A 13,184-nucleotide genomic window follows, 5' to 3' on the forward strand; every position below is an offset into this window, starting at 1 on the left:
GGTCTGCGCGCTAACCACTAGACCGCCGTGCCGCCTTTTTGATTTCAGTTGATTTTAGTTTATACTAAAGTTCTGTTGCTGAAAACAATAACTTTTTTTTTCCTTTTCTTGAAATTAATATATATGGGTCAAAATTGACCCGAACACCATAGATGTTTCTTTAGTGATTAATACTAAAATGAGAAAATAAATAAAACTAATTGATTCAAGAGATATGTTCTATATCCCTCAGTAACAGCCACGTAACAAAATTTATTAATATGATTCTTTAGATGTTCATTTTACCATTTTTGTAAAAATTGAAATCGAGGGGTATAGTGTCAAAAAAAGGCCTACATGCACACACCAAAAGTATTAAAACCAACATTTTCATAAATGAGGAAGCTTAAGAAGGTAACCAAGATATGAGAAGCAAATTTGATGGTAACTTATTGTTTTTAGTGTATTTTATAGCTGATTTAATACATGGGTCAAAACCGACCAGTTAAGCCCAAAGGTCCTGGCATGAAGCTGGAAATGTGCCCTTGAGCAAGCCCTGAGTACAGACATTTGTATGCAGCGATAACCTTCTATTCATAAATGTTCATTAAATCAGCAAATTCAATAAAACAGTGTAAAAAAATTGAAGAATCGTTGGATTTGCCATCTTGGAATTGTCTCCCCAACGAGAAAGCAGTGAGCGAGCATTTCAAGGTAAGAGTACAATTCCATCAACCGTAGATGAAATGGGTGTGAAAATGCTGAATATGCCTAACAGCTGAGGTAGGCATGAAGAAGAAAGGGTCTTTGCATCAAGCGCTCTTCGTCCCCCTGGTCCCGATTCATGTGAACTGGCACCTCAATCACTGTCACCTCCTAATGAGCCTCATCAGTGGGAGGCTCATTAATCAACAGCACTTTTCACACCAACTGTCACAGAAACGCACAAATCCATTTGTACATGACAACACCAGGTCCTGCAATCTGGCTTTTTTTTTTTCCTTGACAGATTAAGCGCTTTCAAAGAATTTCCGTGCTTGTGTTATTTGTGTATAATGTTGACTGATTAGTCAAGTGTCACAATGGATAAACAATAGCTCGTTTATGTTGCCACACACTAAGAGTGAAAAGTGTTCCCTTTCCGCTGTATTTTATTTGGTATTTATCAGAGCTTCCATTCAATACTGAGCTCAAATAAAATAAATGACATTTTGTGTGGATTATATGAATGAAAATTAGGGTTTCCCTGGCAAATTTTTGTTTTAATTAAAAAAAATATATATAGTTTTTAAATAAAAAAAATATTATATTCTTAGCAAATATTATAAAGGTAATATTTGTTTATTTCTTTCGGCTTTTTTTTCTTTCGACACAGACGCTGATTTTTGCCTTGAGCCCTATTCCCCTATTGAGCCCCTATTCCGGATGCTCTTCCAGACGAATACTGGTGGTGCTTACTAGTGGAGATTCAAACCCGAGGTGTCTGCTCTAAAGTCCAGAACACTAACCACTACACCACGGCGGGCTCATAGTGGCAATAATAATATTTGTATAAATAATACAAATATAAATGGAAATTAACAACATCCATCTTCTACTGCTTATCCTCAAGTGCGTCGCGAACATGATGGAGCCTATCCCAGCTGTCTTCAGGCGAGAGGCGGGATACACCCTGGACTCGTGGCCAGCCAATCACAGGGCACATATAGACAAACAACCATTCACACTCACATTCATACCTATGGACAATTTGGAGTGGCCAATTAACCTAGCATGTTTTTGGAATGTGGGAGGAAACCGGAGTACCCGGAGAAAACCCACGCAATCCAGGTCTTCCCGATCTCCTAACTGTGTGGCCTACATGGTAACCAGTCGTACACTGTGCAGCCTGTGTTCATGAAAGATGGTGTATGTTCAAGCTGACTTTTATGAGTTATTTATTACTGTATTTTATTTCACTTTTTAATATTATTTACAATGTACCATATTTGCCCCGATTTTGGCCTTGTTTTTAGCTTTGAATTAATTTAATGTGTGCATCTACTCTGTTTTTTTTACTCAACTCTATTTTTCTTCACTGTAAAGTGTTTGAGTATTCTGAAAAACGCCATACAAATAAAATGTAATATTATTTTATCATTATTATTATTTATTGCATTATTAAGGGCACATTTTATACAAATTGATATAATAATGCCTCAGGATGACTTGGTGCTCCATGCCTCACGGCAACAATGTGTTTCCTTTGTGCATTTGCCGAGAATGCGCCCCTTTGTGCAAAATGGAGCCCCCCATGGATTGTGGGGCCATCTGCACAACGCAAGGGCAGACCTGCATTAAAAAAGCAGGATGTATTCTGCTGAAAAATGAATGAATTCCGCCTTTCACATAACTGAAGTCAGTGTTTACAAACGTGCTTTCTTGATTTTTCTCAAGCTGTTGCGCCTCTCTTTAAATGTTGCGGCACATCCAAGGTATGTCACAGAGAAAATGTGTGTAACCTAATAAAAACAACATTGTAGTATAGGCAGTGTCATGGCACTGTTCACATACTAAAGCAACATTCATGGCTCAAGGCGAGACAACTGGATTCATCCAAATATCTGACCAGCAGGTACAGTAAACCTTGGATATATCGGATTCAATTGTTCCCACTGGTTTTGTCCGATATAAGCGAAATCCGTTATATGCGTATACCGGAAAATGTCCGTTTTACGCATATATCGGATTTATATCCGGTATATGCGTAAATCGGATTTTATCCGTTATAAAAAGGCACTTCCTTGACTATGTTTCCAATGTACCTGGACGCGCAGGCAACGCTGCAAACGCTGCAAATGACGTCGTATAGCGGCCTGTCACGATTCGGCGAATCGGAGCGCCACGATGCGGCCATCCGATATATGCGAAGGAAATTTAATGGAAATGCATTGGAACGGGACTGGAGATTTTGTCCGAAATAGGCGAAATCCGTTATAAAAAATCCGATATATGCAATGAATTTTTATTGGAAATGCATTACAGAAAAATCGGTTCTTTTTTATCCGTCCGTTGTGAGCGAATTTCCGATATATCCGAGTCCGATATATCTGAGGTTTACTGTATTACACAATACATGACACACAGGTTTGCTAAAAAGCTTGCACACGTTTTGCGGTGACTGAACTACATCAGCCAACAGTGCACCTCTTGCATTTCGCAATTTACCCATTGAAGTAGATGAATAAAAAGTCAATCTTTCATGTTGCTCCATCTAAGCCAGGCTGTATTTGCATGCCGAGCGGCACATTGACTACCTCGGGATTCTTTGTTCTTTTTATACCTTTAAATCTACGATGTGCGGTTGTTGCACCATAAGTAGATGACATCACCAAATGAATATATATATATATGCAGTGCTAAACATACACCAGGGTCACTGGCGTCTTTCTCTGCCTTCAGGCGCTCTCTTCTTCTCACTCGCATTAAAGCTTTAAGATCTGTGAGATGTTTTTTTTTTTTTTTTTACTTAAGGGAAGCCTAAATTAAAACAAAAAATATTAAAAAGAAACTCCATAACCCCCCCTTATGTGGCTTTAATGTCTCACAGAAATAGAACAACAATTTCAGCAGAGCAGGTCTGACGAGCAGATGTACTGACTTCACGCATTATAACGCGGTTATATAACATGGTGTTGCTCATCAAGAAGAAAGTGTGAAAGGCATCTACAGAAAGCTCACAGGCATATTGTTTCATCATTGGCTGTACACTTGAGGTCTTGGAAGACAGAAGAGCAGCGACAGGTGGAGCCATGTGCTTATTAATGGCTTCAGCAGAACAACAACAAAAAAAAAAACATTAGATGACTTTTCATGTACAAGAAGCGGCAATTAAGCAATGAAAACTACAATACAGTTATCCCTCGTTTAATACCAGACTGTGATAAGTGAATTTCCGTGTAGGATTCCTGGAATTTTAACATTATTAGAGCCCTCTAGATATGAAATAACACCCCTATAGTGAGCTTTACTGTATTACCAAATATAGTAGTAAATATAAATAATAAGAGACATTGGGAGAGTTCATTGTTGTTTCCTGGACAGTCTACAGCAGGGGTGGGCAAATATTTTGACTCATGGGCCGCATTGAGTTAACAAAATTGTCACACGCACACAATTTTATGCTTATAATTTTCCTTGAATTATTTGTCAAATTTTATCTGTAAAAGTGTTATACTATTAGCTGTATGTTCTCATGTCCCTTTTTTCAGGAACACCACATCAAACTATGTAATTTCATTTTACAGTTTTGTTGTTGTTTTTTTTTTTTACTAAGTAAGACATCTGACTTACAAGTCATGTTGCCAGTCAGTATGTTAAAAGTTGAAATACTTAGAAAGCAACTGCCAGGCCGGATTCAAACGTTTGGTGGGCCGCATGTGTGCCCCGGAACGTAGTTTGCCCACCCCTGGTCTACAGTAACAATGTACAATTACTGACACTGAGTGACCAGTGTAGTATACTACATATCATGTCTTTGAATGCACCTTCTTAATGCCTTACATTTCTTTTTTAGTTCACTGATTCATTTGTATGCTGAAAATGCTTGATTCAGGCCAAGAGTATGTAGAATTTGCTGAAATATGCATATCTATGTTTAAATTAAAAATCAGAGGTCCACCAATTTGAATTTATAGCGTGACAGAGTGATGACACAAAATTGTAACGACTGTAGATCCCTGCTTTTTGCTTAGTTGCTTCGTTGGTTATGTTCAGGGACCACCAGCAAATGGCAAAAAAAAGAGTGAGTAATTGACACACCCTTAAAAATGGCCATTTTCGACATGTATGCTTCACACACTGATTCAATGTATAAATTGAAGATGTACTCACCAATAATGAATGACTGATGATATACATATTGTACTACCAGCTTAGAATAATAGCAACTGCAGTGTGTTCAAGGACTGCCCAACACAGTGCAGAATCTTTGCTTTAACAGTGGTGCATGTAGACTGCATATTTTACTTTGTCTTATCATGTGTTTATAAATTATTAAAAGAGAAAAAAATATGTTTTCTGCAACAACAAAAAAAAACCCCAAAACAAAACAGCCTATTTTTAAAGAGGAAAAAAAATCTGCGAAAAGACCACACAGATACAAGCAGCACAAATGCCCAAGATGTTAATGTTTTTGGCTATGGAAAGCAACCAAATCACTATTTTTATACAGGCAAAATTATGTAACTGATTGTGGCACAGCAAAATATTAATTGAAAATTAGTTTTTGGGTTTTTTTTTTACATTAAAAACAGTGAATTGCTGCGGCACAAGAGTGGCAGCAGTCCGCCTCCCATGTGGTCAATCACCACAGCTTCAAAAAAATCCTAGAAGAAACCCTACAGTGTTATTTGGCCATAACTGTATATATGTAAACAGGACTCCGACTCATCAAAATGAACCATAAGCAAATACGCAACCACACTTGTAATCTAATGTAGATTACATCTACATTAGATTACATTAAGATTACATCTTAAGGACATATTTCAAGCACACAGTGGTGTAATATCCCACACCATAAAATGTAATGTGTATATTTGCTGTGCTTACCTTAAGTGGAAAATGAAGGCACATTAGCACACAATTTAATATGCAATATCATCCCCATATTTAATTTCAGACCACACACCGGATGGCTGATTGATATAATTCTATAACAAATCACTGCTAACAGTTCCTAGATGTCTCAAGTTAAGATTTTAATCTAAATGTTGTTTGATTAAACATTAGTACATAAGTAAGATCAGTTGTCTTGTATAACAAGTAAGATTATTATTACATTTTACAACACTTGGTTCAAGTGATTGACAATGTGAAGGTGAACCATTTGGACAGATTTACATAAGGATGGCCTGAACTAAGTATCTAAGGATCTAGGTAAGCTAAGCTTGATCAATATGTAATCAAAATTACCGGATGCATGGCAGACACATGCAGTATGTATAACAAAAAAAATTGCCAACAGACCATTGTGGCAAGTAGGCTGATAGTAGTAGTACATCGTAGTCGTTCTGGTCTTCCTGGATCACATAAAAATGTACAACAACCTACAATAAACTTCATTAGTTTATTCGAAAAAAAAAAAAAAATGCTGAGCGCAACCTGCGGTTTGCAGACCCATCAAGGTACCCAGAGCCCAGTTTGGGAACCACTGATTTAGAGATACAATGAAGGAAATAAACCCTCACCAAGCTAATGAACTGATGCCTTCGATACTTGAATTAAAACAATACTCACATACATATCACACTACATACAACATAAATCTGTACTTTTTTTCTTTCTTACCAAAGGGCAGTTCCTCCAAGGTCCCCAGGGTGATACAACGCAGTCGTTGTGGCAGGCCAAAAAGCAGACCTGAGCTCTGGGTGGCGTTTCGTCTTGATCACATAGACTGTCGTCCACCGTGCTGACCTCCCCACTCATTCCTGTCTTCACACACCTGGTGGAACAGCAGATGCAGTATAACTAGTCTCCAGAGTACTTCTAACTAGGCCTTCCTGCAATTTCTGAATATATCTACAAAGTCCTGTCCTCTATATACCTTAGATCCAACCTTGCCTATGTTTATGAGATTCAAAGATGTGTGAGCATTGTTCTGATTTTATTTAGGTTAAAAAAAATACTTCAGAAGCAGAACAGACGGATGTTTTGCAGACGTCCGTCTGTTGGTTTACAGACTGATGGTTTACAGACTGTTGGTTTACAGACTGTTGGTTTACAGACTGTGACTTCATTATTCCATTCAATTTCTTCCACATATCCGGGTTTGGGTCACAGGGGCAGCAGTCTCAATTGAGAATCTCACTTCCACCCGGGGGCACCGAGGCATTGCCAGAGAAATAATCCCTCCGGTGTGTCCTAGGTCTACCTCTCCACCCATCTGGGTGTGGACGGAACACTTCACCAGGGAGGACTGGATGCCATAGTCACCAGTGAGTCTAGCCATCCAGCCACTCATTTCAGCCAGATGTATCCGCAGTGTTGCTCTAGTCCAGGGGTCTCAAACATTCGGCCCGCGGGCCAAATGTGGCCCTCAGGACACTAGTTTGAGGCCCCCACCTTGATATGAAAGTTTAATGTTAGTGCGGCCCGCGCAAGTTTGATATGGATGCTGTATGGTATCATGTACCCAGAAAAAATTATTACGTTTGATTAATGTTCATGTTAAAGGTTAAATAACTGTTAATAACTCCCTATCTGTGTGGAAGTGGTAAGTTTTTGGCTATTTAAGTTTAAAGGAAATAATTTGAAGGCTACCGTTTAGGTCGCTAGCTCTCTAGTTTGTGAGTTAGCATGTGTCTCAAGACCCTGCAGTTGCGCAATATGTTGTAAATAAAAAGAGTATAAATGTGACTATAGTCGTGTTTTGTCATGTCTACAGGGCTCTAATAATGCTTTGTTAATTTTAATCTGAAGAAAATAATTTGTCTACCCACCAACTATATGTGGTTTCTTAAGTTTTTATTATTTGCCGTTTTATTATTATTATTATATTTATTTATTTATTACTGATTGATTGATTTTCTTTATTCTTGATTTGTTTATTTATTTTTCATCTTATTTTGTGCAGAAAAATAAAAATTAAGATATTTGAGAACAGTGGAATGTTTTATCAGAGCTTTTATTGTAGAAAATCGGAACCAAAGCACTGAAAAAGTTTGTATATTTTTCTGTTTTTAATAAATGCGTTTTTTTTTTTTTTTGAAAACCTGATGCGGCCCAGCCTTGCCCAGACCCTAGCTCCAGTGGCCCCCAGGTAAATTGAGTTTGAGACCTCTGCTCTAGTCCATGACCGTAGGTGAGGCTCTCACCTCACCACAATGATACGGTACAGCGACCAAATTACTGCAGAACAGAAACCTGTGATGCTTGAACTCCTTCACCTGGGGCAAGACCTCACACCTAACCAAAAGGAAGCTGAGAACCATGGCCTCAGATTTGGTGGTGTTGAGTCTTATCCCACACTCAGCTGCAAACCGTCCCAGTAACTGCTGAGGGCCCTAATGATCAGCTCCTAAGCACCCAAAACTGCCCTCAAAGCATTGGGTGTGGCTACAAATTGTGTCCATAAAGATTATGAACATAATCGGTAACTGAAGCATGAATGTACAAAATAATAACCTAAAACAATGGGCTGATAATCAACACTATCAACACTATTTGAGGACCTGTCCACATGGAAAATTGTCTGATGAAACCACAAGTCTTTTACAGTTTCAGCCTGGCGCCCACACAGAGCTGGCCTTGTAGGAGGCTGGCGCAATCATTTTGCCTAAGAGAGTATGACTTGTTTCAAATCTATCTTTTCTAATTGTGCATGGTCCAATAAAAACATCTGTGCATATTGTCAGGCTTGATTCACACTTCACTGCTTTGGCCATTTTAAGAGCCACTCATTAGAAAGCAATAGCTTAGTGGGAATGTTTTCTCCTGGCATTGTAAGTATCGGCACCAGGGCGAGTACTGTCATGCCGACAGTCTGCCAAGTGACTGACCTGATCTTGCGACTCTGGACTCCCTCTCCACAGGATTGCGAGTTGCCCAATGTGTTGATGGTGCAAATGGACCAGGGCTCAATTTTCCATTTGTATTGGCTGCATTCACTGTGGCATGGCACCGCTTCATTTACCTGCGCACACAAAGACAAAGACACAATATACAGTGAATGCCGCAGTGGGGGCGTATGAAAAGATGGACAGGCATTTAAAAGAGAAAAAATCTACACCTCCAGTCAGAAGTTTATCTATACACATCATAGGACTGAATGCCAATTTCATCCTTTTAAAGAGGAACTCCACTTTATTAGCAATTTTACCCATCATTCACAATCCTTATGTGAAACATGAACACATTTCTTTCCCTTTTCTGTGCATTATAACACAAGAAAAGTGTTAATATGAGCTACCTAATAATGCACGTCATTGGGACAACTATTTAGACGATGAAGAAAAAAACTCTCTAACAATACTAGGACCAAAATTATTTAATCTGCAATGATATTTGAAAAACTTCTCAGAAACTTAGATTTAAATTATTTGCAGATGGCACAAATATTTTTGTATCAGGGAATACTTTACAACAATTGTTCCAAGTTGTTAATCAGGAATTTAATAAATAAATAAATAAATGGTTCAAAGAAAATAAATTGTCGCTAAATCTGAGTAAAAGTAAAATGATGATATTTGGGAAGTGTAAAAGAAACGATTCAGATTGAGGGTGTCGATATAGAGAGGGTGCATGAAATCAAATTTCGTGGTGTTATTATAGATGATCAAATGACTTGGTAATCCTACATTAAATATATATCAACAAAAATATCAAAGTATTTCAATAATGGCAAAAGCAAAATATATTCTAAACAGCAGAGCCCTGTACATTCTATATTGCTCATTGATATTACCATATTTAAACAATTGTATGATGGTATATGGTAGTACATATACAAGTACACTAAAACCACTAATAGAACTACAAAAAAGAGCAGTTTGACTAATACATACATTTGGATTTCTGGAACATACGAACACATTATTTTTAAAATAAAAAATTCTGAAGTTTCATGACATAGTAGAATTCCAAACAGTGCAGGTTTTATTCAAAGCAAGGCATAATAAATTACCATATCCATTACATAAACTGTTTCATGAACATGAATTGAAACAATGTCTAAATATAAAACTATTTAAATATAAGTACAAATCAAGTACAGTGGAAAGTATATTGAAGGGTAATAATAATGGTTGTTACGTTAACCGGATGTAAATATTTAAGTCTGGTTATGTGTTGGCATTGGGGCGGCACGGTGATCTAGTGGTTAGCACGCAGACCTCACAGCTAGGAGACCAGGGTTCAATTCCACCCTATGTGTGGAGTTTGCATGTGGGTTTTCTCCGGGATTTCTTGCGTGGTACTCCGGTTTCCTCCCCCATTCCAAAAACATGCTAGGTTAATTGGCCACTCCAAATTGTCCATAGGTAGGAATGTGAGTGTGAATGGTTGTTTGTCTATATGTGCCCTGTGATTGGCTGGCGACCAGTCCAGGGTGTACCCCGCCTCTCGCCCGAAGACAGCTGGGATAGGCCCCAGCACCCCCGTGACCCTCGTGAGGAATGAATGAATGAATGTGTTGGCATCAAGAAAAATGGACTGAAAAAGAGTTGTGACATAGAGACTTTTACTAGTCAAACATCTACTCCCCATGGGAGTGTTTTTTTCTTTGTAGGCTGGGTTCGTGATTGGATCTTATTGAGATCTTCATTGCTATCCCCACTTACACTAAATAAGAGAACGAGGGTAGGCGAGACATGGGTCTGGGAGGGTGGGGTCTCTCCATCCCAACAGACTCAGTCCCGTCTTTGTAATGCAACACACAGCATAGGACAACACACTACTGATTTACTCAAGTTAAGTCGACACGGCAGCCGGGTGAGGGCTTGCTGACTGGGGCTGCTGCCCACTATCAACTGGCCCACTCTACATCCTGGCTTTTTAATGCATGACACTATATAGGGAGGGGAAAGAAGAAGGGAGAAAAAACAAATAAATAAAAAAAAATAAAGCATCTCTGTGTGGAGTTTGCATGTTCTCCCCGTGCATGCGTGGGTTTTTCCGGGTACTCCGGTTTCCTCCCACATTCCAAAAACATGCTAGGTTAATTGGCCACTCCAAATTGTCCATAGGTATGAATGTGAGTGTGAATGGTTGTTTGTCTATATGTGCCCTGTGATTGGTCGGCAACCAGTCCAGGGTGTACCCCGCCTCTCGCCCGAAGACAGCTGGGATAGGCTCCAGCACCCCCGCGACCTTTGTGAGGATAAAAGGTAGAAAATGAATGAATAAAAATAAAGGAAGTGGAAGTGAAAAACACTGTCGTTGGGATTATCAGTGACAATTAGGAAGTAGTAAGATTCAAGTTTGATTATTTAATTTGAGGTATTTTTAAGAATATTTTAATTTTTGATGGCTTATGTAATGGCTGTTTAGTTGGGGTGGTTTCTTCATTTCTTTTTGTACTAGACTATGTAGATAGGATGACTACCGTACTAATAATGAACTCATCGCTCTTGGCACATGGTTGGGTGCCTGCTGGGTGAGGGTGGTTGGCTATGGGGTTTTTCTGTGTGGATAAGGAATAATATATGGTTTTGTTGGGATGAGGTTGGAATCTGGGTGGTTAGGGGAGTGGGACTAGAAGTTATAAGTTTTGACTTCTTCCCACTCCCTTTTGAAAATGTGTATGTGTATACGTATATACATATGTATTTTTATTTTTAATGATTATGGTTGGTTTGTTGTACTTTGGATGTTTTTTTATGTTCGAAATAAACTAAACAAACAATGTTGCATCATTTGATATCCATGCTGTGATCATGCATTAACACATACATGTCATAGTTATCTTGCCGTATTTTTTTGTTTTACTTATTTATATGATTTACACATACCCACGCTAGTTCCACCAACAACAGCAGCATAGATACAGCGACAACACTAACGATGCCCGCTCTCATTGGGATGGCTGTGTCTTCCAGCACACGACGATAACAATATCGCTGTAGCTCAGTTATGTAAATGGCCACTACTGCCATTTTTTTCCTGAGGGCTTTAACGGCAAAATAGATTTTAAAAAAGCACAAAAAGTATTCATGTTTCACATTAGGATTGTGACTGATGGGCAAAATTCCCCCCAAAAAGCGCAGTTCCCCTTTAATGACTCTTTTAGAAGCTTTCAATCTTGTCCTGTTAGAACACCAAATTGTGTCCAAGTTTCATCCATCCAATTGCTCATTTGATGTGAAGCTGAAAAACGTGCTCCTCCTTTTTATTATTATTCTGTCCACTTTTTCCACCACTAGCAGCACCACTACCACCACCATGCTTGGCAGAGTAGCCACAGGCCTAAAAGCCCTAAGCACATTAAAAGATTGACATGACTCTATGTATACATTTGAGACTCTTTCTTTAAATGAGAGACATTTTGCACATATTTTTTTGTAGGCCAAATATTGCTCATATATCATTCCGTGGAATGCCCGAACAAATCATCCATGCGTTGGCGACGCAGTTTCTATGAAAAATGGAGAGTGGTTCTTTATTATGGGCTTGCTCAGTTATGCAAGCCCCATGACTGCTTCTAAGCAGCAGTCTATGGGGCTTGCATTACTGAGCAAGCCCATATTGTTATTCCTTGTGATGTTTAGCTATTATTATATCTTAATCTTCCCATTTTTGTGCGCGTAATGCGGCCAAAACTGCAAGAAGGGCCCCCACACATGTTAAAACGTTCAAAAATGGGCCACTAGATTAGATACACCTGTTCTATTTTTAGAACAGCCACATTCCAGGGAAAACGAGAATTTACAGACTTTTCACAGCCTTGTAGCTCAGCCATACGGCCACGTAGAAACGTGATTAAAAAAAAAAAAAATAAAAAGAAACGTGATTAACGGCTCATTTGAGATAAACTTCTCAACTCTCCCTGTGGCTAAATGCTAATTGCTAGCATGTTAGCATTTAAGCTAATTTACTCATGTCTAAAGGCAAATACACACATGGCATGATGTAGGAAGGTTATAGGACAACCATGGCACTTTCTAAACTTGAGGCCCTCTTGCTAGGTGCTAGCATGATGACTGTTAGCATGTTAGCATTTTAGCTAATTTACTCATTTCTAAAGGCAAATAGACACATGACATGATGTGGGGACACTATGGGACTGCATCAACCTTTTCGGTACTTGAGGCTGTCTTGCTAGGTGCTAGCACGGTAGCCGTTGGTGCACCGGGCAAGCCCATCAAAATTTCCGCGGGAATTTTCTAGTTCTTTATTATCGTTCTTTATTATGTGCGTTCCCTTTTTTCATGTCTTACAAGCACTGTGCTCCCTGAACTCCCTGAACTCCCTGAAATGCAACAGTCACACATTTCGTCCAATTTGAAAAATGGCCGGGATTGAATGAGTTAAGCAGAAGTATGTTAACTTCTAACCGGAACTGTATATACACACTATACAAACAGTGTCGAAAAACAACATCAGAAACATGAAGTCTTGCTTATGCCATCTATATTAATAGGCAGGATGTATCCACATCCCAGAAGTGTAAACTTGCTTTGGTCACACAGGAGTACATTGAGTGCTTGGTATGAGAGCGCCATGATGCG

At 38.9% G+C, this 13,184-nt stretch overlaps 1 protein-coding gene across 2 annotated transcripts in view; it reads right to left on the reverse strand.

Annotated features, from left to right (window-relative positions):
* thsd7ba (thrombospondin, type I, domain containing 7Ba) overlaps positions 1-13,184 on the reverse strand; it is a 234,907-nt gene that overhangs the window by 31,374 nt on the left and 190,349 nt on the right. For both annotated transcript variants that reach the window (XM_058081143.1, XM_058081144.1), the window contains 2 exons: positions 8,520-8,653; positions 6,310-6,463 (listed from right to left, as the gene is read on the reverse strand). In XM_058081143.1, the coding sequence (XP_057937126.1) occupies positions 6,310-6,463; positions 8,520-8,653 (288 nt within the window). The remainder of the gene's footprint in view (positions 1-6,309; positions 6,464-8,519; positions 8,654-13,184) is intronic.

Source organism: Doryrhamphus excisus, chromosome 9 (assembly GCF_030265055.1).
Source record: "Doryrhamphus excisus isolate RoL2022-K1 chromosome 9, RoL_Dexc_1.0, whole genome shotgun sequence".
In the NCBI taxonomy this organism is placed as follows: Eukaryota; Metazoa; Chordata; class Actinopteri; order Syngnathiformes; family Syngnathidae; genus Doryrhamphus; species Doryrhamphus excisus.